Source organism: Stegodyphus dumicola, chromosome 9 (genome assembly GCF_044657685.1).
Source record: "Stegodyphus dumicola isolate Sdum_Otavi_A_Nest chromosome 9, ASM4465768v1".
In the NCBI taxonomy this organism is placed as follows: domain Eukaryota; kingdom Metazoa; phylum Arthropoda; class Arachnida; order Araneae; family Eresidae; genus Stegodyphus; species Stegodyphus dumicola.
Window position 1 is genome coordinate 28,483,518 of NC_140776.1, and position 24,517 is coordinate 28,508,034.

At 35.5% G+C, this 24,517-nt stretch overlaps 2 protein-coding genes across 3 annotated transcripts in view; both read left to right on the forward strand.

Moving 5' to 3' along the window:
- LOC118191627 (decapping and exoribonuclease protein-like) overlaps nt 1–13,353 on the forward strand; it is a 51,889-nt gene extending 38,536 nt beyond the window's left edge. Inside the window, exon 7 of one of the 2 annotated variants that reach the window (XR_015042953.1) lies at nt 11,005–11,049. Coding sequence is in view for 1 of the 2 variants with exons in the window: in XM_035362452.2 (XP_035218343.1) it covers nt 11,005–11,119 (115 nt within the window). In the remaining variant the exon portion in view is untranslated. Of the gene's footprint in view, nt 1–11,004 lie in introns of both variants that reach the window. The other variant, XM_035362452.2, reaches the window with a different exon arrangement.
- Nucleotides 13,354–18,365: 5,012 nt separating this feature from the next.
- The window catches only part of LOC118191628 (solute carrier organic anion transporter family member 74D-like), a 72,042-nt gene continuing 65,890 nt past the window's right edge, over nt 18,366–24,517 (forward strand). Inside the window, exon 1 of the mRNA XM_035362454.2 lies at nt 18,366–19,239. Within this exon, the coding sequence (XP_035218345.1) occupies nt 18,597–19,239 (643 nt within the window). The 5' untranslated portion in view covers nt 18,366–18,596. The remainder of the gene's footprint in view (nt 19,240–24,517) is intronic.

A 24,517-nucleotide genomic window follows, 5' to 3' on the forward strand; every position in this document is an offset into this window, starting at 1 on the left:
ACAGTCTGTTTGTACTTTTTGATAAATAAATCTGCTTTGCTTTATACAGGGGGAATCTGAAAAGTGGGCAGAACTTTAGGGCATAATATAAGGCAGCTATACGAGCAATATTCATCATAGAATGTATGGTCAGAATGGAAGCAGTAAGAAGTTAAAGAGTAGTTCTTTACTGTCACATTTGAAGAATTAATACAAGAATGAGATGACGTAACATTTTATTAGCGGAACATGCTCATAGAAATTGCTCAAAAGACCTTCTGCCAGCTGTAATGCAGGCTTCACACCTGCGGAATAGGGATTGACACACATTTGCGAATGACACCAGGCATTTCTTGAATATCACTGGCAACAATGACGATCCTGGCAATTGGATCCATATTGGTTTCAATGGGGCATTCATAGATTAGGTTTTTCATATGGCCTCACAGGAAAAAGTCCAAACATGAGAGATCCAGTGATCTTGGTGGTCAAGCTATGAGACCAACTGTACCAATCCATGACCCTGATAATTTCGTGGTTCGTATAATCAGCAATCCATAATAGAAAATGTCATTGGGTGCGAGGACTGACCCTTTTTGCACCATTTATTTACAATGCCACCTAGTGGCTCTCCGTTTGTGCTCCAACCATACATTCTATGACGAATATTGCTTGTATAGCTGTCTTCTATCAACCCCTAAAGTTCTCCCAATTGTTCAGATTCTTCCTGTATATATTTTTCTGGCAGATATTTTTTAGCATTCACCTTCAGTATGGCACTAAACACATTAATATTCTCTGCAGCTATCTCTGCATGAAGTTTAATTAATAAGAAGGCAATTGATTGTAGATTGTATCACATTGCTACTTATTTCTGAGTTTTGCTGATCCGAACATGCATTCTATTGTTTGCATGTCTTGGGATCAAAGTTAATATTTCAATAAAAAAAAGAAGCCATTTCCACCCCATTTTACCCTCCCTTAGCCCCACCAAAAATTTAACAAGAAAAGAAAAGAAAAATAAATAAACATATCATATTTTATAAGAGAATCTGGAATAGTTTCTACAGCTGCTAAACATTTATAAGAATCAGAATCATAAGGGGTATTTTCAGAAAGATATAAGCAGCTACCAAATAACCAACAAGTATTCATATTGTTGCGTGCGTATGGGTTCGTTATGAAATGAATGCACAAGTCCGATGAAAAATGAACAAAAATTTATTATTATCACAACAGAAATGCTTAAATTTTCTCAAATTATCATGCAGTATCACAATATCTCACAGTAGTTATCTTTTAACTACTCAAATGTACAATAGAACGTAATTCAAAACAGCTAAAGAACGCTAATCCGCGAATCAACAACGGCAGTTTTCTAAATAACAACAAACTAAGCAACTACTACAAACTGAGATGTTTTCCTCCTTTTATAAGATTTTAAAATCACGCGCTAGAATTTTCCAGTACTTTCTCGAAATCAAAAAGAGATATTTATTTATTTAATGCACGCGCTCTTGTATTTTCAATTTTCCGGCTTAGCTTTCTTTTAATATTCGTCACGCGCTGCACTGCGCGAGAAATAAAACCATTTAATTTATAATTAAACTAACATTAGCTTTTTAAATACCAAATTCGTAACACTGCCCCCTTCCCAAGGACTGCACGTCCCGGGCAGTACAATCCCTGGACAGGAAGCTAAACTTACAACTGTGGCATAAACATTACATTACAATATCAAACAACATGAACAATAAATGCAATAACTAACTTAGACAAATCAAATGCTATCAAATACTAAATACAAAACAAATACTAAATACAAATCAAATACTAAATGCAAATCAAATACTAAATACAAATCAAATCAAATACACATTTAAAAACAAAAAGAACCATGGTCTGGTACTATTTACAATTATTTACATTACGTACTATGGCCATAGTAATGAGCTAACCTGTCGTAATGAACGACTTTAGGTTTAGAGTTCGAAGACTTACGAATCCGAACCACGACGTCATTCAGCCTTTTTAGGACTGTATACGGGCCATCCCAAGGTGACTGTAATTTCGGACAAAGTCCTTTCCGTCGAGTCGGATTCCACAACCACACCTTGTCTCCTTCGTGGAACTGATGTTCAGTAGCTCTTGTGTCGTAGCGGGTCTTCATCTTCTCCGTCGCCAAGTTGACTCGCTCTCGTGCAAAGTTGTGCATCACTTCAAACCTGGCCTGGAGATCTTGAATATATTCCTCAGACGATGAAGGAGCATCCGGAGGGCGGCCAAACAATAGATCACAAGGCAGACGAAGGTCACGACCGAAGAGCATCTGTGATGGAGAATAGACGGTAGTCTCGTGGACAGCACTGCGGTAAGCCAGTAAAAAGAGTGGTAATTTCTTGTCCCAGTCCTGTTGGTTTCTGGAAACCACTAATGAGAGGTTATTAAGGATGGTTCGATTGAACCTCTCTACCATGCCGTCCGACTGGGGATGCAATGGCGTCGTTTGAGTTTTGTCAATGCCAAGTAGTTTGCATAGTTCTTTGATTACTGCCGAGGCAAAATTCCTTCCCTGATCGGAATGTAACTGAAGAGGCACTCCGAACCTGGAAATCCAGTGCTGTATCATTACCTCAGTTACTGTGACAGCCTCTTGACCAGGAATAGGATAAGCTTCAGGCCACTTGGTGAAGTAATCAATGACAACGAGTATGTATTTGTTGCCATCAGCAGTTCGTGGCAGAGGTCCCAGGATGTCAAAGGCGATACGTTCAAAAGGCGCCCCTACGTTGTAACGTTGCAGCTTGCCTCGGCTGCGTCTCCTCGGTCCTTTCCGACCTGCACAGGCATCGCAAGATCGGCACCACTTTTGCACGTCATCCTTTGCATTATTCCAGTAAAAACGCTCACGAACTCTCTGCAAGGTCTTCATTATTCCAAAGTGACCTCCAGTAGGGGTGCTATGTAACTCTTTAAGGACATCAGGAATGCGGGATCTTGGAAGTATAATTTGCCATCGGAACGTCTTCCCATCATCCGATTCGAATTTCCGGTATAAGACGCCGTTTCGAATGTGAAGTGAATCCCAGAGTGCCCAATATTGTTTGGTTGTAGGACTACAGATAGAAATGTCCTGCCAGGTAGGTTTTCTGTTTGATGACTCCATTAAATCAATTATGGGTTTAATGTCGCGGTCTTCCAGCTGGTCTTTCCTGACTTCATCATCACTCCACGGTTCTCGATCAGCCGATGTTGATGTTGTAATTTGTCTTGCGACCGGAGTCAGCAGCTCGTATTTCGCTTCCACCCTGGAACAATATCGGCAGCTTTCTTGGCAAGGTCTTCTAGACAGGGCGTCGGCGTTTCCGTGTGATGATCCCTTACGATGACGGATAGTGATGTCATATTCTTGGAGTCTCTGTATCCACCTGGCTATTTGACCCTCAGGATTCTTGAAATTTAAAAACCAGGTCAATGATGCATGATCGGTGCGGAGCAGGAATTTTCTGCCGTATAGATAGTGATGGAACTGTTCTATAGCTTTGACTATGGCGAGCAACTCTTTCCTGGTGACACAATAATTCCTCTCCGGTTTAGACAGGCACTTGCTCCAGTATGCCACTACACGTTCTTGGCCGTCTATTTCTTGGGACAAAACAGCACCAACACTTTCATTACTCGCGTCGGTGTCGAGAATAAATGGTCGGTCAAGCTGAGGATACGTCAGGATTGGAGCAGATGTTAAAGCCTCCTTTAAGTTGTTAAATGCATCGTCGCATTCTTTTGTCCACAAGAACTTTTGGTTGCTCTCTGTCAGCTTGTGAAGGGGTCTTGCGATGGAAGAAAAGTCCTTCACGAATCTCCTATAGTAGGTGCAAAGCCCTAGGAAGCTTCTCAGCTGATGGACATTTTCGGGACGTTTCCAGGATTTAACGGCTGATACCTTTTCAGGATCCGTGCGCACACCTTCTGCAGAGATGACATGTCCCAGGTAAGTCACTTCCTTTCGGAACAGTTTGCATTTAGCGGGACTCAGCTTCAGATTGGCTTCTTTCAGTTTCTGAAGCACCTTCCTAAGATTTTCTAAATGTTCTTCAAAACTCTTTCCGACGATGATGATGTCGTCCAGGTATATGAGGCAGGCTTCGTAGGAAAGGCCTTTCAAAACAGTTTCCATAAGACGCTCGAATGTTGCCGGCGCATTACACAGTCCAAACGGCATCACCTTGAATTGCCAAAGCCCTTGTCCCGTAGTAAATGCCGTCTTTTCTCGGTCTTCAGGCTGTATTTCTACCTGCCAATACCCACTCTTTAAATCAAGTGTTGAGAACCACTTGCTGCCAGAAAGAGTGTCTAGAATGTCGTCAATTCTAGGAAGAGGGTAACTGTCTTTCTTCGTAACCTCATTCAACCGGCGATAGTCGACGCAAAATCTTGTTGAGCCGTCTTTCTTTCTGACTAGGACGATGGGAGATGCCCATGGACTTACTGAAGGCTCGATGACATCGCTTTCTTTCATATCTTTTAACAGTGTTCGCACCTCTTCCTGTTTAGCAAACGGTAGACGTCTTGGATGTTGCTTGATCGGGGGATGATCGCCGGTATCTATTCTATGTTGTGTCAAACTAGTTCGACCCACGTCAGAAGACGAGCGGGAGAAAACAACTTGAAGATCTTTAATGACGCGATCGGCAGCATTCCTCTCTTTATCGTTTAATTGCGCATTCTGCAATAACTCCGATGTAATTCTCTCTGAGGAGACGGATTCTTGGATGTTACTCTTTCTTTCAACGGTGGTTACTGGAGTACATGCTGCAACCACTTCACCTTTCCTAATAATTCTCCCCTTCTCAGTTACATTGGCGACTCTCACCGGGATAACCGTTCTGGATAAGTCGACGAGTGTTGAGGCTACTAGTACTCCTTTTGGGCTATTACAGTTATTGGGATATTCTATGATGCCGTAGCGGAAATTTCTGTTTTCGGCTATGGATCCAGGAAGTAAAATTTCTGTTCTTGCCGGTATTGTGATATTGTCTTGTGCTATGATTTTATGGACAGATTTAACTTCATCATTGACTCCAAATAACGCTATGTCCTCAGATGTAGAATGCAATTCGTTATTTTTAAAGTCCAAGGAAAAATTGTATTTCCTTAGAAAGTCCAATCCGAGTATGCAAGAATCAGTGATCTCTGCTACATATGCCGTGTGATGGTAAGCGGCACTTCCAAACGTGATGTTAGCATTTACTTTTCCATCGATGTTGATCTTCTCACCGGACACAGTCTGTAGGGTAACGCAGGGCGGCGTCCAGATAAGTTTGCTTCCCAGTTGTTGAGCCAAATCTTTTCGGATGATGGTAACGTTGGCTCCTGTATCTATCGTCATATTGCAGGGAACTCCATTAATATGTCCTATTATGAAAAGTCCATTACTGCCGCCTCTCACTGCAGAAATCTGAAGCGCTTTAAACTGGGGCCTTTCATGATCTGGCAACCTCAGCCCCGCGAGATGGCCACTAATTAGTTTCCCTGCTGTTTGTTAGGAGCGGTCTTAGCATCCGTGCCCTGGGGTGTTCTGCAGTTTCGTCGGATGTGTCCTTCAGCACCGCAGTTCCAGCACTTTACGGTCGGTTTCTTGTCACCAATATTCTGTCTCAAGGCGTTCAGTTGTCTAGTTAAATCGTCTAGACGAGCAGTGATTTGATCCCCTGGCTCCTGGACTTGAGCAGCTCTGACTGGATGGCGGTCTCGACGGGTGGCTTGCTGGGCTGCCTCAAATTTCATGGCATACACTAAAGCGCTTTTCAGATCTTTAACATCCGCCATTCGCAGTGCTTTCTGTATTTCAGGGTCCCGGATGCCATCGATAAAGTATTGCAGGGACAGGATTTCCCTTGTTTCTGTCGGGCACTCCGAAAAGGCGTGATGTGACAGCCTTTCAACATCCGTGGCGAGCTCCTGAAGCGTTTCGGTGAGCTTCTGTTGACGAGATTTTAATTGGAGTCTGCTGTAGTCTTTTAAGCATTTCTCGCCGAAGCGCAGCTCCAAAGCGCCGGATAGAGCTTCGAAATCTAGCCTTTGAGTTTCGGGAAGCGTCTGCAGGATATCCGCTGCGTCTGCTCTCAGAGAAGCGGCGAGATGACAGGCCTTAGCTTGGGAATCCCATCCATTCGCATCCGCAACGATAGAAAATTTTGTCCTATACACCTGCCAGGAGGTCTTCCCATCATATGTAGATAGTTTCAGAACGGAACGAGCAGGCATCGATAAAAATTTGAAACCTTCAGAATTGTTTCCTACCGTCGCTATGCACTTCTTTAGGCTGTCAACTTCTTTGGCGACGGCAGCAGAAACCCTATCATCAATTTGTTGTTCGACGGCAGAAACTCTCTCTTCTATATGTTCTTTTACAGAAGAAATTCTTTCTTCTACTTGTTCTTTTACCGAACAAACTCTTTCTTCTATTTGTCCAACTTTAGTTTCAACCGCGTCTATTCTGCCTTCCATAGCCTCAAATTTATTTTCTATTACGCAGGTAATTTCTCTTTTCATTTCGTCCTCACCTGCTTTCATCTCATTTTTAAGAGATTTCATCTCTTCCTTAACGGATTCCTGGCCCAATTTCATTTCTCCTTTAACGGATTCCTGGCCCAACTTCATTTGTTCCTGTGCAGCTTTCATTTCTTCCTTGAGGGATTCCTGGCCCAATTTCATTTCTTCTTTAAATGAGGCAAAGGCTGATATTAAATGCCTTAATTGCTCTTCCATCGCTCTTGTTATTGGCATTCAAACCCCACTCCTGACACCAAAAATTGTTGCGTGCGTACGGGTTCGTTATGAAATGAATGCACAAGTCCGATGAAAAATGAACAAAAATTTATTATTATCACAACAGAAATGCTTAAATTTTCTCAAATTATCATGCAGTATCACAATATCTCACAGTAGTTATCTTTTAACTACTCAAATGTACAATAGAACGTAATTCAAAACAGCTAAAGAACGCTAATCCGCGAATCAACAACGGCAGTTTTCTAAATAACAACAAACTAAGCAACTACTACAAACTGAGATGTTTTCCTCCTTTTATAAGATTTTAAAATCACGCGCTAGAATTTTCCAGTACTTTCTCGAAATCAAAAAGAGATATTTATTTATTTAATGCACGCGCTCTTGTATTTTCAATTTTCCGGCTTAGCTTTCTTTTAATATTCGTCACGCGCTGCACTGCGCGAGAAATAAAACCATTTAATTTATAATTAAACTAACATTAGCTTTTTAAATACCAAATTCGTAACACTATTTTTCTTTCTTCCCCCCCCCCCAATGAAAAATAATGATTTTTTTTTTTTTTTTCAAATACAAGTCTGTACTTTTATTTTCTCTTACAGTCTACCTTAATAAAAAATATGGATTTTATAAGAGAGATGTAATATTGTAAAATGCAATGTGCATGTAGTTGATATAAATTTACTTTGTCTAGAAAACTAAAAGTTTTTTTTTTTTTTTCCGAGAGGACAGATTAAAGTCTGTCTTTTAAATATAGTTAATAATCTTGTTTTATGTTATAGTGGTTGCTTGTGGAGAGAATTTTAGTAGTGCTATTTTTTTTTATTATTTTTATTTTGAACACATAAATCTCCCCATGCACAACAAATGATGAGGCTTATAAAAGTAAGTTAATTAAAACATGAAATGTTACATGCATAAATAAAATGAACAAAAACAGAGCACAGCCGTCTAGACTTCACAAAAACAGATAAGTTCACTGGTCTAGTTACTTCAAGCTTTTCAAAGTGCTGTGCAAGTATAATCTAGGGATATCAAAAGTAGGCTAGGAAAAAATTAAATGTTCTACATCTTGAGGTACTTTTTTTGAACACTCACATAAATTATTTGGTCTTAGATTGAAACGGATCAGGTAATTTGCAAATTTACTTTGATCACATAAAAACTGAGGTATTTTAGTGGTAATAAAGAGGAAAGACTTGGAATGCAGTCTATGGTAAATAGAAAAGAACATCTTGGTATACCCAGTAATACAAGGTGAAGTATATTTTTCATTTTATTTAGAAAAAATCTTCTTATAGTAAGAGGAAGTCCAATAACTCTTTGGAATTCTAATATTGATATTGATGGGTAAATTTGAAGTATCTTGATCAAAGAAATCAGTTCTTTCATTTCCATAGAATTTATGATGACCTTCTACATAAACAAAATGTATATCAATTCCTATATTTCTAAGCACACGAACAGCTAACAGTGTTCTAGTTGCTAATTTGTCACTGCTGGTAATACTGTTCAAAAAGTGAAGAGAAGAAAGATAAGCAGAACACACAGATGAGGATAATATCCCATTATCCTTAATCCACCTGACAATAAGATAAATACAGAGAAATTAAAAATAGTAAATCTGAGATTGATCTTCAAAAACATGAAATGCTAGACCAACCTTATTGTTCATTTTATTATCATTTTATCTATAAAGCAAGCTATATGCAAACACCTTGCACAGTCTCTTTATAATCACAGAAATTTATGGGCTCTAAAGTAGCTGGATGAAGAATGTTGGGGAAGGGAACATTTCTGTTTATGCAGTCTTCGAAAGTACCAGTTGCCAATGCTTCGAAAATATTATTACTGTATTGCATTTTTAAAACAATAGGCAGAACTCTTGCAAGAACAAAAGTAGCTTCATAACTTGGTGTTCTGTAACCACTATTAATACGAAGAAGAATTCTATGCTGAATCTTTCTCAGATTTCTTTTGTTAATCTTCTTTGGAAGAACATGCCCCCCAATCATGAGAGCCATATGAAATGAAAGGCATAATACTCTACTTATACATCAGCTCCCTGATTTTATAGCTTACTCCAAAAGTATTTTTAGCAGTTTAGTGAAAAACCATTAATAATTTTTTCAAATTTAGTAGGAAAAAAATTCAGTATGCTTTTTCCATGTTAATTTTTTTTTTCAAGTACGAGACCAAGATACTTAGTATCTTTAGTAATTTCCAAGGGTTTTCCAAGAAAACTGGATGCCCTTAGAATTATTGAAGAGTGTCAAATGAGTAATATTTTGTTCATCAAAATTTCTGCACAGTCATAACTTTACTTTTTGAAGTTGAAAGTTTATGACAGATTGCCCAACTGGAGAAAAATCTTGCACTGCTTGTGCTCTCAAAAGAATATCATTCAAAAGCTTTTCTTAAAAAATTAAAAATAAGTTATCAAATGCAGTTTTTAAATAACCACCCAGGTGACGTAAAAGATCATTTATTATTATGTTCCAAAGATTAGGACCAGATGCAGAGCCTAGAGAAGATCCTTTTTTCAGAGAATAAACCTCACTTTTGGACCCAAAGTAGAAATTCAGTAGTCCTCCCGTTTTTAAGAAGCTTTTCAGCAATATTATAGATGTTATATGGTATAGCAGCATCTTTTAGAATTTTTAAGATAGATGGCCAACAAATTAATTAAAACAATTTAAACATATAAATAATGTTAATTAAAATGCCTTTGATGTCCAGAAGAGTAAGAACTGCTGTAAACTTCATTTGCTTTCCATAATGCAAGATATTACTCAAATAAGGGAATCTTCAGTGGACTTCAGAGGAGTAAATCCAAACTGAGAATAACTATAAAAACATTTCTGTCTTAAATGCCAATTTATTGTGTTAATGATGAGAGTTTTAAGAAATTTTAAGTAGATAATAGGCTGATACATCTAATATTATCAAGATAAGAAGTTCTTACGTCTATAGGTTTAGGGATAAAAAGCAACCTAAGCTCTCTTCTATTGTGTTGAAAAGACTTCTAATTATAAACAAAGGTTGAAAAGTCTAGGCAAAAAAGTGTTATCCACTGCATGAAAGTACTGTATAATTTCATTAGAAAGAGAGTCAAGCCCACTTGATTTATTCTTGAGATTTTTAATAACAATGTTAACTTCTGAAGTAGAAAACTGACATCAGTAAATGAAATATATAGCCCATCTGATTCTGTATGCATAGCTTTATGAGAATTCTTATCATCATCCACATTATCCCTTGGAAAATTCTTTGTCATAATCACAAAAGTAGTATCACTCAATGATGAATAAGACTGCCATCTGGAAGTTTACAACCTGAAGTTTTAATCCTTTTTACAAAACTGGTCTTTTTGCAAACCTCGTGCTTATGTATGTGATATTTTAATTGCAGAGAAGACTCCAGTATTTTTTCTTTCGATAGTCGTTATGGCTGAGGGTAAAGGCATGCAGACGAAGATAACAAAAACTGGATGTTGACGAATCACCAATCTTTATTTTCACACATATCAAATTATTTTGGCAGACATTTATTCAATTATAGTTAAATACAATAATTTTATGTACACTGGCTTTAAAAGTACGATGTAAACATTTTAGACAGGAAGCATAAGTAGCATGGAGATGTTGGCAGGGCAGAAGTTACGAAAAGGAGTGAGTTGCTTGTGAAGCAGTATTTATACTAAGTAGGTGCATAAGTATAACTAAGCTGTGATTGGTTAATTTTAAATTTTAGTTCCTTTTTCAAGCAGTGTTATGTAACATGGAAAGATCTTGAATTTGGAGACCAGATGAACTTAGGGAGTGAGAACACCAAATTTAGAATAGTCAATTTTGAGGTTGCCAATTATTTCTTAGCGTAGCTATCATATTTTATTATATCTTACATCTATATATATTTTCCAGGCATTGTAAACATTTCCATGAATCAAGCTTGGCTTTAGCTAATTTAGCCTTATAATTATATTGCAACTAAAAATTTGTAGTACTATTGAAGTATTTTTCTATATTTGCAACGACTGTGTGTTAACAATATTTACCTGTGTTCATAAAAGTTTCATATGAATTTACTTCACTTTTATGATAAGGGAATAATTTGTTTTGTAATTGTATTAAGTAGATTAATTTAGTTATGCATAGTGAAATAAATTTATGTATTAAATAAAGTGTTTATAAAATCCTTTGAAATTTAACTAGTTATCCATTTCTGTTACAGTGTTGTATATAAGTTTTACTGGAAACCAGGCAGCGATATAACATGTGAAGAATTGTCATCACCTTCTGAATATCAGATATTACCTGAATGGTTCATATCTGAATTTAATATCTAAAAGTAATTTTATTATGTTTGCAATGTAAAATTCACCTAACATTTTATCATTATAGACAGTTCTACTGGAAAAAATAAGTTTGCCATTTACGTTATGGACTTTTATGTACCATAAAGTGCCAGAAAAACTTGTATGTCACTCTAATACTTCTTAGATTTACAACAGGTGAACAAAATAACAGAAATAGGCCATGCTGTAGATTCCCTGAGCTTGCAGAAATATTTTTGAGGCTATAAATTTCCTACTTCCTGCAGAGCAATCCACAATTCTGTTATATACCGAGATGTAAGATTTCTGTATTCTGCTGCTTCCAGTGTATCATCCCAGATGTATTTAAAAACATTGAGATATGTTGACCTACAAGGGCATAGCAGCAACCTGAATTAACATTCTTTTAATCATAATTTGACATCTCTAAGTTTGTCTAGAGGTATCTTGACTTGTTGGAAAAGACAAAACTCAATGAATGCTAGATGTTCATCAAAAGGATGTACACATAATATTTAAATATTAGATACATTTATAGATGTATCAGGAAAGCCTTGGAATATCAGGTATATAAACTATACCATATTAGAGCTTGTGTTGGCCCTTGTTGGCATGCAAGACATATGGAGATTTTCTTGACTCATGGATTGTTCTATCTGCTAAAACAATTAGGCTGATCAGACAGCTACTCATTTCTAATTATCAGGTACCTGGTGGCAATACTTCCCTGCTCAAGTTATATGCATGCAGGTACAATGTATTTCTTAGTGGTATATAAACTGGACATAGCTATCTTATAGGGACTATTTAATGGCTCTCATACTGATGATCTTATATTGAGGCTTCAACACTAAATTCAGATATATCTTCAGATAGTGATGCATGTCTATCATATGAGACTAATTAATCCTTATAGCTGGTGTTGGTCACATTCATTAAACGATTTTTATGCTGTTGATTGTAAGTTTCAGACTTTGCCAGACCTTTTTTACAATGTCCCCTTAAAATGTCATCCATGAAAGTTAAAACTTCACTTTTGCTTGTATAATTTTAGTACAATCCATTTCATAAAATGAATTGTATTCATATGCCTTAAATAATGATAACTTGTTGTTATCATGAAGGAACAGCTTTAGAAGATTGCATAGATATTTATCACTTTATACACCTAACCTATAGTATGCATTGGTGACACTGTTAACTGCTCTTGAATGATTCCCCTGAAATGTTTTTCACAAATTACATCTCATCATCATACTCTAGCAACCAATACCACTATTAACAAAGCTATTAATAATAGCTCCAGCTAACAGTTGCCAGTTTTTCTGGCATTTTAACCTTCATGTTTCTTAGAAAAAGATGCAATAAAGATTTTTACATTTAAATTTCATTCTTTATCACTTTTTAAATTGAAGATTTGACTATATTTGCACTTCATAAGAATTACAATAGTATGTAGTTTTACAATACTCTCTGTAAATAATGAAAGGAAAATTTGCCAAAAGCTAGTTATAATAGCTAGTTTTACGGTGCAATTTTGATATAGGTTGGTCAAGTCATTTTGTTGTTTTCATGTATAAATATGCTAATGATGCAGTTAAAAATTATTTCAAAGAATTGTATGATACCAATATTTGTTATGATTTGTACACCAAATAAGAATAAGCTTTATTTTTTTTAATATAAATTTGATTTTGATTGATATATGCAAATATACCAAAATAATAAATATTTTAACTGTAATTCCTTTCTACAAATGTGGATCATTTTTGTTTGTAAGAACAAAGTTAGACTTCGTTTTCTTGTATGATTTTGGTGTATTTTCTGTAATTTTGGGGAAAGCACTTGCCATCATACCTGATGACTTGCAAATACTTTTTTATATACTTTTTTATTTTATTGAACATTTTAGCTAAAATAATAACTTTTTGTAATTTTTAAAACACATATTTATGTGTTAGAAACTAGTTAAGTAAGGTGTAGAGTTCATTTTGACTATATGATAATTAATGTGCAATTTGTGTGTGTGTGTTGCATAGCTGAATAAATATTATTATTATTTTTTTCCATAAGTTTTTCAATCAAAAAGTCCATTTTTGTATATGCGGGGGTTTTCTGAGTTCTGTTGTGCTTTGATGAAGGTTTTTCTTTTCTTTCTTTCTTTTCTTTCTTTCTTTCTTTTCTTTTTTTTTTTTTTTTAATTCTTTTATGAAACTAGTCAGTAAAATAAAATTTTATTAAGCTTACATTTTGTACTGTCATATTTTGTATTTGTATTTAATTGTCTTAATGGTGCAGCTTGAACTTATCAGTATAATAGTTTTCTTGCATTTTGACAGGTTTTTATGATGCATTAACTATTCATTAATTGATAAAGTATTCATTAATTGATATATGATAATAAACAAAATATTTTATCTTCATGGCAAAAAAAATTGTTTAATTTAAAATACATTGTTTATAATATGCATTGCAGGAGGCACAGTTCAGTATCTCTTGCTTTAGGTGGCTGATAAAAAAAATTATACTTTTCAAGCCTTGAAGGGATAATTTAGGACACAAACTTATCTATTATAGTGTAATATATTTTTGACACAAAATCTGACTTTTTTTTAAGTGACATTATGTTTTTTTTTTCCCCTCCCATAAGTCATAAGAGCAGTTTTAAAGTTATTTGTATTTAAAATTTTTGCTAATTTTTAGCTTTGCAGCAAAAAATATTTGTTTAAACTCTTTGTGTTAATCCAGTGCTAATTTTGAACTTTGCTGGGGGTGGATGGGTGAAAGGAAAATGAAATTTGTGTGTGTGTAAAAATCCACATTCTTTAAAAATAATTAAGTGATCAGAGAAATATTTAAGAAAATGCATTTAGAAAAAAATAATAAAAAAAAAAAAAAATAAATAAATAAATTGTTTTCAAATTTCATTAATTTATAAATAAAATTTTATAATTATGGTTATACTAGAGATTAAGAATTTGAACTTATTATCCGATAAAAGCATTTCTGTAAATGATAACCATGAAAACATATTATTTTAAAGTAACTTTTAAATGAGTAAAAATAGCTATAACAAATTCATTGATGATTTTCTTTAAAGGTATATTTGACAATTTCCTGTGTTAAAATTTATGTATATAGCTTTTATGTGTGTATTATATAAAATAAAAGTGGATATGTTAGAACAAAAGCCAATAGAATGTTTGTTTTATGGCGGCTATCGTTCTAAGATGGCCACCTCTGAAAGTGACAAGTATTTTATAGAATATAATTAAATAACTACTTTGGACATTATTAGTAATTATGTTCTCAAATTTTTCCATAGGAAAAAGTATATCTTTAGCAGTATCTATTCATCTTTGAAAGATTTCGCCACCTGTGTGATAACAACAGCCTAAATAAAAGAATAAGTTTCATTATTCTTTAATAATTCATGTAATTTTCATCACATTTCTTTCATTTGATGTATGAATTTTTGGGTAATGATGCAGTGTGAGATCTAACGCTTTCAATTAGACATTAATTTTTTAGATGGCGCCACAAAAAAAAATGGTTGTTTTAATCATTTAATTTTCCTTCCATTTTATTGCATGCTCAAATATGAAGGTTACTGAATTTTTTATTATCTGAAACTATTATTATTGCATTATAAAGGGGCTGAAATTTGGAGTTTCATGCCGCAAATTGTTCCACGCTATCTTGCAAAAGCATGGTGGAAATCTCTTAACAAAAGTTATGACTATTTTTCGGATATGCTAAGCGACATTCATATAATGTATATGGCTACACAACTCGCAAAACCGGTCATTTTAAAGGTGATTCCTGCTTTTGTTTTGTAAAACTGGAAGAAATTTAAAAGTTTAGAACTGAAAATATTTAATAAAATATTAAATTAATTAATGTAATGATTTTCATTTTTGTATTCTTTATTATCTGTGTATATTTTCGCTTCAGAAACTTGAGCATGACATTTCATGCAATGACACTGTTATTTACCTAGGAAAAAAGATATGTATATCTGGCTGTCTTCATTATTTTTAATAAAATTAATCGTAATTTATATTTCAATGAAATTATTAATCATTTCAGTTAAGAAGATTTTGTGCAGTGTAAAAACCTCAGTCGACTTTGTTTTACATTTGATTCGAGTAACGTTCTTTAACCCAAAGGGGCGTTAACCCAGAAAGGCTATTATTCTCGAAACGACATTTTGCTTCAAATCATTATGAATTCCCGTTTCATTTTTCAAACTGTTACCACCAAATATTATTGCCTCATATTATATTTAAAGAAATTAAATAATGAAGAATCTTCATGAATGTATGCATGTTTCTCGCAGTGTGAAAAAACAGCGGTACCTACAGCCATCAGATAGTCCTCCACCTAAATATGGGAAACCCGGATTTGGAATTTGTTTTATTATATACTTCATATTTTGTAAAATTTCAATGATTTTTTGATTAACAAACTCAACGATTTCAAAGCGAGCAACGGCAGTACTGTTCGGAATAAAACATTTATAACTCCAGCGCACGAGACTGTCTATCAAAAATTCTAAAGATATGGTGTTTTAAAATATTTTTTGATTTTGTTGAATCAAATTTTATGTGGCATTAAGCGCGAAGAACATGTTATTTAATAAATAAAGTAAACACATTAACGTTAATAATAATAATAATAAGTTTTTTAAAGCTTCCTTGGAAAACTGAAGGTATGATGAACTGAGAACAGACTGGGGGGGCGGAAGTATGCCAACACGTAAATGCTGCATCGGGGGTTCTAAACGTACACTGCTCTGCTGCTTTTAAAATTTTTGTAATTTTGCTATTGAATTGTATATGGCGTAAGAGCAAAGAAAATTAAGCTTAACAACAAAGCTAAAAAGAACAAAAAATAAAGATTAGTACAAGTGAGTGTAACAGCAGACTGGTAGACTGCGAGCTCAGCGAGAACGTAAGAAACCTTAAAAAAACCTCTTTGGGTGACCGTTAAAATCTCAAACCTTTCATATACTTTTTTTCCCTCTCTTCATGCGTTAAAAATAAAAAAACGGGGTATTAGCGTATTCTTATTTCGTAAAGGTTTCAGAGTCATGTGGAGAAAATAACCATTTTACAAACAAATTCAACACATGCTGGGAGGGGTTCCTAGTCGGGCATCTCGATGGCTGTCCATGTAATGCATTACCCGACACTGCTGCCCATGCAAAGTATTACCCGACACTGCTGAACTTTAAAATAGACTGTCTATCATCCGTAAAATATATATCAAACCCCCATGACCGCAAGAAATTGGTGAACATATTGAACAAGGATGTGATCTCTCTTCAGTCAGATTACAGTAAGAAAGATGTAGAGGTCTTTGCGGCTGCTGACGAAAATCCCTGCCCAGATCTTCAACAGTAACCTCTGGGATGCTGTAGCGTGTATTTCGAGTATGTTACTGGCTTGATAACGAGTAGTAGGCGTTCTCCAGGCAGGACTTGAAAATTGGAAGTACCGAAGCCTTATGGCAGGGAGTCAGAAAAATAGACTGAAGTAAATAAATAATTAAATAAATTGTTAATTAGTTAAAATAATAAGTTAAGGAAGAATATTTAAATCATAACTAAAATATCAAAGCCCATCTTATTTGGAGCACCGGCTGAAATTACTGCTTCTTTCGAAAACTGAAAAGCATCAACAAACCCGGGCTGTGACTGAATGTAAGCTTCCAGGCAATACCTTTTCGCAGTAATGTGCACCAAGCTAATGACTCGTCTGTAAAGAGTGGAGTTCAGTTGAGTTGATATTGAAGTCAGTCGAAGCGGGCCTCTGTATGCGAAGCTGTGTATAGGATTCAAACCTTCTGTGTGCATTGTATAGAGTATACTGTACAATAAATAAGGTATATAGCCGTCTATAAACAGTTTGCGGAAATAGCTTTTCTTCTCAGTGTTGCATCAATGTCGGAGGCAAATTGATCTGCAGTGATGGTGTGATGCTGTTAAACGTAGAAAGAGATTATCTGCCGCCCAACCGGTATAGTGGTTAGCGTCGCTGATTGCCGTGCCGAAGGGCCCGGGTTCGAATCCCGGAGAAGGCATGGATGTTTGTAAATGTATAGTGTTCGTGGGACATGGGGGCACTCTAAATATGTGTCGAACCGAAAATCGTCTCGGGAGGTTGGTGGTAGGAGAAGAGGTGTGGGAGACCATTGGACCCGTCCCTCCATCAAAATTGGGGGCGGAAATGAGCTAAATCGCACTGTCACCTGTAAGGTGCTCAAGGTTGTTGCCAACGATAGGCGTAAACGAGGAATTTCGTGGGGCTTGGGCTGTCAAGTCTAGGCTAGGCCAGACAAGTGAGCAACAACAACTTTAACAACAACAACAACAGAGATTATTTTGAGCTGTTTTATGATTCTTGGATGTCAACTTACTGGTCTTCATGACAGCGCTTTGATACCATTTCCATAGGCAATAACGGAATAGTTTCCATTTTAGGATTCGGATTACTTCCCGATTATCGCGGGTTCCTTTCGAGACGCTCTGTGTCCGATTATCTAGCGTCATTCAGATGATATTTTCCATTCATTTTTCAAAATTTGAGTATTCCAGTCTTCATTTTGTAACGCAGAGAAGCTTTGTGCAAGACAGGTAATTTTTATCTTAGCATATTTCCATTTTAAAAATAATGGTATGTAAAAAAAGTTTTGTGAGGTAGTTGCCGCGTACTTAAATTTGTTTTGTATGTAAATTTTGTGATTATATGTTGTATCTGCCTGTAAATATTTTCATTGCTTATCTTTTGAGCACTGATAATGCAGATGAAATTAGGAAAGCATTTAATGCGAGACTGCAGGATTTTTGAGTATACCTTGTGTAATTATCACTGTGAATACTGGTTCTTGTTACTAAACCGAGTGTGTGAATACTTGTTCTTGTTAATTTAATGTTTGTTCGCATGATAGAGGAGAATATAATGAAATATTATAAGCAGATGCAGGAGAATATAGATGAGATTAATATCGCTTCTTGAGAATAAGAGGTTAAATTTCTCATGAGGGTAAACATTACTTCCGAGTATCTTATAATTTGATAACATAGAATATTTCATGAAAATATATATATATATATATATATATATATATATATATATATATCACTAACTGCAGGCAGAACAACAGTTTTTATCTGCAGAATGTTTATTATCTAGAAGTTTTATCTATGTGTCTGCGATACAATAAGTAGAAATGATCCTTTAAAATAATTCCATTGGGAAATAAATATTGTATGGGTGGAATTCATCTGTCGCCATATTTGATGCATAATTATTTTTTAAAAAATTTCTTCTTAAGTGTGAAAATTGCTGATTTATGATGATAGAAGTTAACAGTGTTCGATTTTTGACTATTGCTTAAATCTTTTTAGCATAAAATACAAAATCTAGAAAAAAAATTAAGTTTACTTTTCTGGTATATTTACTGTAACTAGAAATCTTACTTCAAAATGGCTTCAAGATTCCAAGCTGTTCCTACCAATACATCTTCAAAACCTTTAATTGTAGTGAAAAAAGATGAAATGTGTGGAATTGGATCTTGTACCCCAAGGTGGTTACAAAGGTTTGCAGATCCTAAAGTTTATCTTCTGGTATTTTGTGCTCTTGGTATTCTTCAAGGAGCGTATTTTACATATTTCATCGGTGTAATAACAACTTTGGAAAAAAGATATGCATTTGAAAGCAAAGTGACGGGTGTCATAATGATCGCCGATAATTTAAGTCCTATATTTACTAGTTTACTTTTTGGATACTACGGTGGTAAAGCCAATAAACCAAAACTAATAGCCGGCAGTATGATTCTTGTAATAATTAGCTGTTTTGCGAGTGCTATACCGTATTTTATATATGGACCTGGTCTGCATATACTGTCGAAATCTGTAGATTCTTTATCGAAAATTAACAGAGAATACTGTGATTTAGAAGACAGAAATGAAGGCTGTAATCCGAGCGAAGTTGCTTCTCTACATCCAGCTGTAATAATTCTTTTTATCGCTAATTTTTTAAACGGTTTTGGATATACAGCATTCTATACAGTTGGAACTCCCTACTTAGATGATAATGTGAAAAAGAAGAATTCACCTCTTTATTTTAGTAAGTATCTTAGTAAGTAATTTTGTTCTGAAACAGCTGATGTACCTTATTTTGCTTATATAAGATACTTTGATCTTGTGCTTATATAAGACGCTTTTGTCTTAAATTGTTTCTCTTAAAACCGTATGTCATATGTTAAGTAGCTTAAATTTTGCTTCAGAGTGTAGTATTTTTATCATTTAATTATTTTTTTTTTAAAGAACAGCGTGAAGTTTCTCTTATATCCAAACCTTTTTTCTCGAAAGCTGCCTTCAAAAAATTAAGTATCATATCTTATAAGGTATTTTCTTCCTCCTTTTCGCATGGTTTCATGGTGTAACGGTAGCACACTCGGCGCGTATTCGAGAGGTCCAGGTTCGAGTCTCGGAGAGGGCATCGCATATTTTTCGCGTCTCTTGCTTCAGAATAAACCTAATGACTCTACAATGGCGCCCGAACCGAAAAAAGGGGGTGAACGATGATTCTTTATCACCAGGATTTGGTGACTGAAAACTTAATTCCCAGTCGCCCTTTACAGGAGGCAGTATGTAAGATATTTTCTTCCTCCTTTCTGCATGCCTTCCTGGCGTAACGGTAGCTTACTGGACGCGCATTTGAGAGATCCAAGTTCGAGTCCCGCTGAAGTCACTGCACATTTTTCACTTCTCCTACTTCAAAATAACCTAATGGCCCTACAATCTTACACTTGGGAGTGTTTTATATTCGGGGCAAAAAGGGTATTTAATTAGAATTGCTGATGTGGTTTATTTGACCATGACAAAGCATGCTCGGGCTATCTGGCCTAAAGGCAGGGATGCCTTCGAGGAGGACTTTTAAAAGGAAATTGGCTTGTATCCGTGTTGCACATCAGGAAAACCATGAAAACGCCCATGCCAAGATATGCCATGGAAACGCCCATTTATTTGCCTAATCAAACCCAAGTCGAACAACCATGTTCAGCGACTTTACCGCTTGGCCGCTGGAGGACTCAATTATAACTGCATCGATATCTTTATTAATAATTGTTAAACTGAATATAAAAAAAAAACTTTTCTTAAAAATGAAATTTGTAGTCACATTTCAGAAGTTTGATTATGAATTTAGTTTTCGAATTATTCGTAGTTAAAATAATAATTGTTTTGAGTGCTGTAACATTGAAATAATAATATTGTTTCTGTAAGTAAATCTAATTAGCATAATGATTTTGGTAAGACGTTAAAAGATTTCAGATTGCTAATGTATGCTTTTATGTATGTTTTATTTAGAAATTATTTGAATCTTTATTATTGATAATTATTAAAAGTATTCTTATCAAAAGAATAACAAAGCACGCTTTTATGATGATGCATTTGTATAATTTTATTGAAAACACCTTTGCTTTTATGTTAATTTTTATCGCTCCCTTCTTTTTTCACTGGCCTTCATCAGAATACAAACTAAGATGAGTTAAAATAGCGCTTGAGTTTCGTTTATGCGGGGAAATCTATCAGAGTTGAAGCTATAGATTATTATTGGCTAAAATCTGACGTTAAGCGAATGAGAGTTGTCTACTTTTGGAAGCTAAAGAATCCTTATGGCGTCACCAGCAAATGTGTACATTTTTGGTTAGCATGTAACTTTACGTACAGAAGTCATAACAACAAATATATAGTTCTGTTTTATCAGGGGTACTGTATCTGAGGTTCTAGTACAGGCACTACTTACTGTAACGATGATAATTCTCCTGAATAAGAACTTGCGTTGCGTTAAGTTACAAGCTTAGTCAAGCCAAAGTTTATGAAAACTTAATTCGTTTATCATTTAATCAGTAATAATTTTACAAAAGATATTTCACTTCCAAAGAGAAGAAAATATTTAGAATATAATTTGTTTTAAAATGTAAACATTGTTATACAATTTCATTTCAGATTTTGGAAAATTACCCCTATTTAAAAACTATAGGAATTAAAAAATCTCTTACTTTAAGTTCTTAATAAAAGAATTGTAAATTTTATACGCAGATAGGCCTACTAGGCAGTGCACAATCAAATAATCCAATCTGATTTTCTGCAGTAATAGCGAATAAAGCCTTTTTCTCCGTGAACATGAAATACGTTATTTATTCGTATATATATTTATTCTTCATTTGCATACTACCTTTGTATCTAGTCCTGTGATTATTGTTTCTGTCATTTTAATTTATTTAGAAAGTATGGGACTTATTTTAAAATTTAGACTGTGGCTAGAAATAAATTACAAATGCATTGTATATTGTATATTACAAATGAAACATAGACTAATAATTATGAAATTTTGGTACCCTACGATGTTCAGTGTCACATACCAGAGTTTTTACGGCCGAACGGTAAAGTCGCTGAACTCTGGTAATTCGGTCCGAGGTTAGAATCCCACGAACGTGCTGGCTGCTTAGGCGTTTACGTAGTTTTCCCCACGCGTAATGTATATACGAGCAAGTTTCCCTTAGAAAGTCCTCCACGAAGGGCATCCCTCCCCTTAGGCAGAAAGCCTTCGAGTGCGTTGCCGTAATCAAATAAACAAATCCGAGTTTTTACACACTACAGAAATATTCCTAAAAAAAGGGGGGGGAATAATGCATTGCTTTGAACTCAATCATCATGGTGCATATAGTTTTCTATTTACAAAATCACTGATTTTTCCTTTCACTTTTCTCCGCTTCGTATGCTCTTATACCAAAGGTTTTTTTACTGCTGTTTATTTTAATATGGTATGTAAAATTTCTTTTAATCACGAATCTGAATCTCACTATTCTTTTACATGGCTGTGAGTTTCTTTTATTCGTATTTCGACAATTATGTAGTATTTCAGAAATATATATTTTAATAAGCTAAATGTCCTTATGCGGTCCGTTATGAAATTTAAAATTTGATAGAGCTCAATACTTTGTTCTAAATCAGCAAAACTTCCGTTGTATTCAGAGTATAGGAAAATTTAGTCTAAGCTTGCATTTTTGATTAATTTTAAATGTGAAGAACGTTTTTGTTTTGTTCGCAGAAGATAGTGATATATCGAGCAGACCCGAACAAGGTCGGCCAAAATCCACAACCACGAATGAGGATCGTTATTTGGCACTTTCAGTGCGCCGCCACAGGATAGCTACAACTTCACAGCTCTCACGTAAGCTGTATATTGCCACCGGAATCCGAGTTTCACAGTCTGCAGTTGTTCCAAAGTTTCATGAGATAGGGCTGTGTGGCGGAAGACCTGCTATTTGTGTCCCACTCACTGCAGCACACAAGAGAGCGGGTTTAGCATGATGCAGACAATACGGGCCTTGGACCAAGAGGACCGTGCTTTTTACAGATATGTCGATATTCGGCCTAGACATTGATTCTCAGCGCACCTGTATCTCGAGAAAGCCTGGAACATGATACATCCCTCGCTCATCAGGAAAAAAGATCATTCCTAGTATGATAGACGCCTGCACACCCCTGCATGGTTTGATAGCAACGTCCTGAATGCTATGAGGTTCATGGATGAGATCTTGGAGCCTTGAGTTTAACGTTTCAGAGATGCAGTTGGTCCTGGGTCCCGTTAACTGGTGACAAAGCTCGTCCACACAAAGCTCAAGTGGATTGACGATTACCTGTAAAATGAGGATATTCGCCATATTCATTGGACAATCAGATCTCCTGATCTTAACCTTCTTTTTACAGATATGTCGATATTCGGCCTAGACATTGATTCTCAGCGCACCTGTATCTCGAGAAAGCCTGGAACATGATACATCCCTCGCTCATCAGGAAAAAAGATCATTCCTAGTATGATAGACGCCTGCACACCCCTGCATGGTTTGATAGCAACGTCCTGAATGCTATGAGGTTCATGGATGAGATCTTGGAGCCTTGAGCTTAACGTTTCAGAGATGCAGTTGGTCCTGGGACCCGTTAACTGGTGACAAAGCTCATCCACACAAAGCTCAAGTGGATTGATGATTACCTGTAAAATGAGGATATTCGCCATATTCATTGGACAATCAGATCTCCTGATCTTAACCTTATAGAGCATGTTTAAGACACTCTTGGGAGGGCAGTTTCATCTCCTCCTCCTCCTCTGAGATTTATCTCGAAGTTGAAAACTGCTTTGCTACAGAAGTAGGATGGACTGCCACAGGGACTTCTCAATCGCCTCCTCTCCAGTATGCCGTCATACTGCGAGATCTATCTGGCTGTGAAAAGAGTTAATAACCTATATTAAACTCATTTTCAGTTCGCTATCACAACATGCATTTTGAACATTCGTTATAAGCTTTACTGATAATCATGCGTATATAAAATGACTTTTGAATAATGCATCTCTTTCTTTGTTATAAATGTATATTCATAGAAAATTTCATTAGAGAAACCCGTGCATTAGTTTTTCATAAATTCTGTATAATGGACAAATTCTCTTAATTTTGAACACGAGTTTATTTTCTAGTGGATCAAATAACTACTATCCAGTAAAAAGGCAAAGTTCTGCATCAATATGTTTATTTATTTGTCGCTACCAATTGTGAAATTCCATATTTTGTTGGAAAACGCCTCAGCCAGAGGCGTCACCTTAGAGCGGGCGATGCATACGGGGCTCGCCTGTACATTTCAAACCGAGACAAAAGACTTATTGTTAAACTTGGTCATATAATAAAATCCTTATTAAATACTTCTGTGTGCACTGCATCAGTAATTTTGAATCAGATATTCAAAATGAAATGTACTGTGCGCTGTCACTTCCTATGGTTTTCTACCAATCCCTTATCGTTCTATCTGCGACTGGACGAATTTCGCGTTGTAGCATGCTGTGGCGTCATAGCTATAAGCAGAGAATATTTATATGAATAGTTTATTATTGATTTAGAGCGTTAAGGCACGTGTTTAGAGCGTTACCTTTTAAGGCGTTAAAGGCAAGCTTTCTGTTTATTTTGTACTACGCACTAAATTTAAGTATCAATTACTACTTCTTTCCAAGCTCCATAGGACAATGTTTAAGAGATGATTAAGGGAAACATATTAAGAGAAACATTTTTATAGAAATTTATAGAAGCATACGGAGCTCAAGAAAAATAACTGGTTAGTAGTTACTGTGTTAAAGAACAATTTTTCTCTTAATGTCTTTTCAATATTTGGTAGTGACAGAATAAGGTCTTGGACGAAAGATGAAATAATCAAATTCGCCGCATCAATAACGAAATAATTTAACAAATACTAAGTACTGTTCGAGTATTTTTTCCTCCGTTTTGTCCCCTTTCAAAAAGACTTTGTATGCTGTTGCCTGGATAGCGTCAGTGTCAGAAAATTTTATC